The sequence below is a fragment of the Arachis duranensis genome, chromosome 9, assembly GCF_000817695.3.
Source record: "Arachis duranensis cultivar V14167 chromosome 9, aradu.V14167.gnm2.J7QH, whole genome shotgun sequence".
Classification (NCBI taxonomy): Eukaryota; Viridiplantae; Streptophyta; class Magnoliopsida; order Fabales; family Fabaceae; genus Arachis; species Arachis duranensis.
In genome coordinates this window covers 4,345,298-4,351,892 of record NC_029780.3, presented here as the reverse complement: position 1 = coordinate 4,351,892, position 6,595 = coordinate 4,345,298, and the positions used below count along the sequence as shown (strand labels likewise).

The 6,595-nt window shown below is 29.1% G+C and overlaps 1 protein-coding gene across 1 annotated transcript; it reads left to right on the top strand.

Annotated features, from left to right (window-relative positions):
- The first annotated feature begins 2,185 nt into the window (after positions 1–2,185).
- On the top strand, positions 2,186–5,548 carry LOC107464151 (IAA-amino acid hydrolase ILR1-like 4). Its single transcript, XM_016083060.3, has 5 exons — positions 2,186–2,589; positions 3,062–3,187; positions 3,726–4,040; positions 4,651–4,779; positions 5,087–5,548. Exons 1-5 carry the CDS (start codon positions 2,236–2,238, stop codon positions 5,492–5,494), a joined length of 1,332 nt encoding a protein of 443 aa, XP_015938546.1. The 5' UTR covers positions 2,186–2,235; the 3' UTR covers positions 5,495–5,548.
- The last annotated feature ends 1,047 nt before the right edge of the window (positions 5,549–6,595 follow it).

Below are 6,595 nucleotides of genomic sequence, written 5' to 3'. Positions count from 1 at the left end.
GAGTTTTAAAGTATCAATCACTCACTTTGATTCTTTCTTATATTTTTTTATTAGTTAACATCCGTCAATAATAGCATTCATAAATAAGTATATATAATTAATTTTCTAAGTTGTTTTCTTTAATATTTATTTTAGATGGCCATTTAATTAGTTGATACATATACATAGTTGATAATTATTATTGGAGACAAAAAAATTAGAAAAATGTGTAACAAAAAAACATACTTGTGCTAAATAATTTAATGTAGCTAAATATATTTGTATTATGATTATATTTGCATTATTTATGTTTATATTGTTGTGATTATATTTGTATTATTGTGATTATATTTGTAATATTATGAGGATAATTGTATACCTATTATTATGTTTGTATAAGGCAAATGACTATAAAATAGTATTGAATTTACGTATATAAAATTTGATTTCAAAAAGATAGAAGAGTTTAGTTTACTGTTAAATGAAATTATTAAGGACTTATTTGTCTTATATATAATTTTTTTTAAGAATTTAGTTGTCTAATAAATAATTTTCTTAAGAGAGGCTAATTTGTCTTAATTTAACACGTAGTGGTTAATAACTGAGTTACCAACTTAACATAACACGTCATATTGTTTCATTAGTGCTTAATAGAATAATATCAAAAAGGATCAATTTAACCAATTATATCAATAATTTTTGTTGAGGACCAAAACTACTTCAAAATTCTTTGAGAACCAAGTTAAATAAATATCTTAATTTTTTTATGAGAGTCATTCAAATAAAGACGTTTAAAACGTTTTTTTAAGATGTTTTCTATTAATTAAAATTTAACATATATAATCGATTAAACTGTGTTATTTTTGTCAAAATTAGGTTAGATAAATTAATTTAACCAAAAAATAGTGAATCAAATTTTAAACCGATCTAAATTAATATTATTTTTTATAAAAAATAACTATAATACCCTTATTATAGAAAATAATTAGAATACTCTTATTATATATATATAGATATATTGAAAAGTGATTGGCTACAAAAGGATTTTTTTTTAGTGAACATGTCATAATGAATTCCTCCTATTTTTTGTAAAGACGAAGAAACAAATTCAATTTTCTCTATTCTACTATTTACTAAACTCAAAATCCTAACCCTATAATGACAGAGAAGTAAAGGGTTAGAATTTAGAATTTTCAAAATTAATATATATAATAAGAGTATTGTAGTCATTTTTTTATAAAAAATAATATTAATTTAGACTAATTCAAAATTTGATTTACTATTTTTTTGATTAAATTAATTTGTCTAGTCTAATTTTAACAAAAATAATATAATTTAATCGATTATATATATTAAATTTTAGTTACTAAAAAATATTTAAAAAAAACGTTTTAGAAGAATTAATTTTCTAAGATGGTTTTCTTCTATGTGGATTACAATTTGCAAACTGAGGTTTGTATAAAATTGATTTTGATCAAAAGTGAGTTAGTGTTAACTTGGTTTATGTTTGGCAATTTTTATTCAAAATGGATTATAATAAACTAAATATTGTTTGGATTACATTATTCAAAATCACTTTTAAGTGAAAAATTACAGAAAGAGACATGAATTTAAATAATTATTTTATAATTTTATTTTAAATATTTAAATAAATTTTAATATTTTTTTAGTATTTTTAATATTCTTTAGTACTCTAATAGGATTAATAGAATCATAATACAAAGTAAAAAAATATTTCATGTAAAAAAGAAATAACAATAACAATAAAAAAACTCATATAAATAAAAAAACAAAAATTTTATAAAAAACAATAATATGCATAAGAGAGTATTAAAAAAAATATTATAAAAAAAACAAACATATGAATAATAAGGATATAATTGGTACATACAACATAATTTTTAATCCAACGTGAAAAGCTAAACGGAAAAGCTAGAATTTATAACTTTTGGTAAATGTGGATTTAACATAGAAATCACTTCTGCTTTTAGAGGATAAAAATGTTGCCAAACACAAAGATGAAGCATTCAAGAAGCTCAAACGCGCTTCTCTCTTCTCCAACGCAAATCCAAACACACCCTAATTAGTTGATACATATACATAATAGTAGTTGATAATTATTGGTAGTAGAAAGTTTGCCACGTGTCGTGTAGTGATAGGGAAGCCGTCATGGTTCCATTTCTGTTTCACTTTTGTGCTCTCTCTCTCTCTCTCTCTCTCTGACACACACATTCACTACAACTTACCATCATACCAATGGCTTCCTTCACTTTGTTCCATCTCTTCATTGCCATCATCCTCCATGTCTTTCTTGCCGCAACACCCATCTTCTCATCATTATCAACATCAACAATCCCCACCAGGTTTCTCGATTTTGCCAAAAAGCCTGAAACTTTCGATTGGATGGTGAACATCAGAAGGAAGATTCACGAGTACCCAGAATTGCTATATGAGGAATTTAAGACCAGTGACCTCATAAGAATAGAGTTGGACAAATTGGGAATTTCATACAAGCATCCAGTTGCTGGAACTGGAGTTATTGGATACATTGGAACTGGAAAACCTCCTTTTGTTGCTCTAAGAGCTGATATGGATGCTCTTCCTATGCAGGTCATATTACATGAATTCCATAGTCTATATCTAAATATTCTTTACTTATCACATGCTTCATATCAGGCCTTTAACTTTTGAATCCTGATACTCTAGTACAATGTCTATTGATTCATGTAGTTGACCCTATTTCATGAAATTAGGTTGTTATTGTTGTTACAAGTTTAAAAGCAATTTTGTCATGTCATGAAATCACTCATTCCAAAAATTTAACGGATAGAAAAAAACAATATTAATGGTTATATCTTTTAATACTCCCCTCAATTAAGAGCCTTTTTGGATTTGCTTGATTTTTGTATAGTGCTTTGATACCATGTCATGAAACCACTCATCTCAAAAGCTTAATCTGATGGGAGAAGTCAATATTAATAGTTATATCTCTAACATGTCATTCTTCAATTTTTGCAGATTCACTGAATTTTTTTCCTTTTTTTAATATATGCTATTGAATTATTGCTGTATATATCCTTAGGAAATGGTGGAATGGGAGCACAAGAGTAAAGTACCAGGGAAGATGCATGCTTGTGGTCATGATGCTCATGTTACTATGGTTCTTGGTGCTGCTAACATTCTCAAACAGCATGAAAAAGAGATACAAGTTTGTTTTCTTATAGCTCCCTTTTTCTTTCTGCATAATGTTATGTTCTTTTTTTATTATGCTTATGTGTTTTTGGTTTTATAATTCTCATCATATTAAGATCAATGATGGCTTAAACTGTTCAACATATGGGATTGATGCCAAAATGTTTCCAAATCCATTTTTCCTACAGCTGTAATTTGTAAAATATGATATTTATCATGTGCCATACATCTTAAATTGAAGAAATTATTAGCTGTTCATGGAATGGAACACTTAGGTAGTTAAGTGGATCATGTTAATGGCATTGATAGAGTAACATTTAAGCTAAACATACAAGATTATGGTAGGTCTTAGCTAAAATGTGACACCTAATACTTTCTCCTTAAATCATGAAAGAATTAATTGTTGGTGCTTTTTCTTAGAATATAGGAGAATAGAGAAAAGAAAACAAACAGATGAAGAAGTTCTTACTGAAGCATCATCCATCTCTCCCTGCTATTATCTTCTAAATTGTTAATAGATCTTCGATGGACTAATTATTTCGTTGCGCAAACAGGGAACTGTTGTACTTGTTTTCCAACCAGCAGAGGAAGGAGGTGCAGGGGCTAAAAAGGTTACAGAAGCCGGAGCTTTAAAAGATGTAGGTGCTATCTTTGGATTGCATGTTGCCCCTAATATTCGTGTAGGCGAAGTAGGCTCAAGGTCTGGTACATTAATGGCAGCAAGTGGTTTCTTTGAAGCAACAATAAATGGAAAGGGGGGTCATGCAGCTATTCCTCAACATTCTATAGACCCTATATTGGCAGCTTCTAATGTGATTGTTAGCTTACAACACCTTGTATCTCGTGAATCCGATCCTCTGGATTCCCAGGTAATTTCAGTTGATTTCTTCATTTTCTCTTCCCATGATTCTCTTGTTTGCAATTGTTTCTGTGAAAAGTAGTTAGCCTCTCTTCTACATGCTGAATTGTGCTGTATATATGCATCAGAATGAACAATAGAAAATGATGGCAAGGCCTGAGATAGCAACCTAATTTGTTTAGCTATTTTTCAGCTTTCATAATGTGTTATGCACATAAACTTCAGAAATACCAGTTTGGAACAACATAATTTGAGATCTTAGTTTGTGGAACTGCTCCTAAATTGCCAGTCAAACCATTCAATATGTTGTTGTTGTTGTTAAGAGAATATTAAATAGTACATAAAGAACTGAAATGATTCTTTGTATATACTGCACTCACTAGTGTCTCACTCCACAAGATAATTGAATGCCTTTCCTTCCTCACTCCCTCCCTTTTACTTCATTCCACTAACAAAGGAAACCTTGAAACAACAGTTAAGTTGTCTCTGTGTGACTTCAAGCTCAAGATAACATGTTCAAGCCATGTTGGATCTAGTGAAAGACTTGTTTCCTTAAGGGTTATTCTTGTGTATGGAGACCATAACTCTTTTTCATACTAATGTAAAGCATGCCCCTGTAGGTTGTGACAGTTGCGAAATTCCAAGGAGGTGATGCATTCAATGTCATTCCAGATTCTGTCACAATTGGTGGCACCTTCCGAGCTTTCTCAAAGGAAAGTTTCTTGCAACTGAGACAGCGCATTGAGCAGGTATGCATGTAGCAGAATAAATTAATTTTTATGTGCTAAACATTAACTAAAATTAATGATCTATACTTTTGTTACATACATCATAACCTCAGTAATTAACTTGTGTTCTTTCCTTCTTATGGTTGTTAAACCAGAAGGCTATTTCATCAAGGTGTTACTTAAATAAAATGAGTAATCACTACATGTATTATGAAAATTAAAACTGCCCCTTTTTAAATAAACTTATTGAGTTATGTTGCAACTTATGATTAATTTTGTTCTCTGGTTTTTTGTTTATGCTTTCTGCTTCTTCATGAATCATATGCAGGTTATTGTAGCGCAGGCCGCAGTGCAGCGGTGCAACGCCACAGTGAACTTTCTAGAAGGAGAGAAACCTTTCTATCCTGCTACCATAAATGATGGGAAACTACACAAGCATTTTCAAACTGTGGCAGGGACTTTGCTGGGTGCAAATAAAGTTATTGAGGTTCCACCAATGATGGGAGCTGAAGACTTTTCATTCTATCAAGAGGTTATACCTGGCTACTTCTTTTGGCTTGGAATGCAGAATGCATCAAATGAAAGGCTTCACTCATTACATTCACCTTTTTTCACAGTCAATGAAGATGCACTTCCTTATGGTGCTGCACTTCATGCATCACTAGCTGCTACTTACCTTCTAAAACATCAGAATGATGTGCCATTTGTAGAAGCCATGTATAATGATGAATTGTAATTACTTCTTTGAGTAAATAGTCAAATTAATCTTCGAAAGACTTTTTTAATCAAATCCGTCTTTCAAAAATTTTAAGTTAATCATTTTAGTTTTTTCGTCACTTTCGTTGCTAACGTCGTCAAAATTTGTTGATGTGACACGTTAAGTGATACCACCACACGCACCTAATAGTCCTAATTGACGGTTAACATGACAAGTTTATGAAATTAAATCAAATCAATCAAAATTGAGGAATTCCAATACCTCAAGTTCTTTTCTCAATTAGGTTTTGATTTGATCTAATTTCATAAACCTATCATACTAATAATCAATTAAGATTTCTATGTGTATGTTATAATATCACTTAATGTGTTAAATTAACAAATTTTGAAGTTGTCAACAAAAAAAATGACAAAAAGATTAACACAACTAATTTAAAATATTTAAAAGATGAATTTGATTAATTATTTTTTAAAAAAACTAATTTAGAAAACGTATAATATTTTAGGAATGAATTTCACCATTTACCCTTACTTCTGCCCAATAAAATGATGAACTATAATAACACTCATCATGGGCATAACCTGATATTTGATGTTGTAATAATTGTATTAGTTTAGTTGAACAATATACGTATCTAGATTTTTGTCCATAAAAGTAATTTTATCTGACACAAACTTATAAATAGGAGAAGATTATATTATATGATATACAAAAGAAATTTATACATTATATTGCACTCTACTATACTATTATAATTTAAACCACTGAATTATAACGAACACGGTTGAATATAGTTGTTAGATATAGTTATAAACATAGCATTCTTGAAACTAAAATTATGTGAAATCCATATATTCTCTCTCTGACTTGTTGCTTTTAGTTTTCTCAAGACACCTTCTGAAAAAGTATTCTTTTGTTTTAAATAGTATCTATCAATATAAATTTTGGGAGTAAATTACCATTTTAGTTTCAAAAGATCTTCGATAAAACGTTTCCAAAAAAAATTATATTTTAACTTTCTAAGAATAATTTCAGTTTAATTAAATGTATTCAAGATAAAAACACATATTCGAAAAAAAAATTCTAGAAATAAAATTTTGAAAAATGATTTTTGCAAAC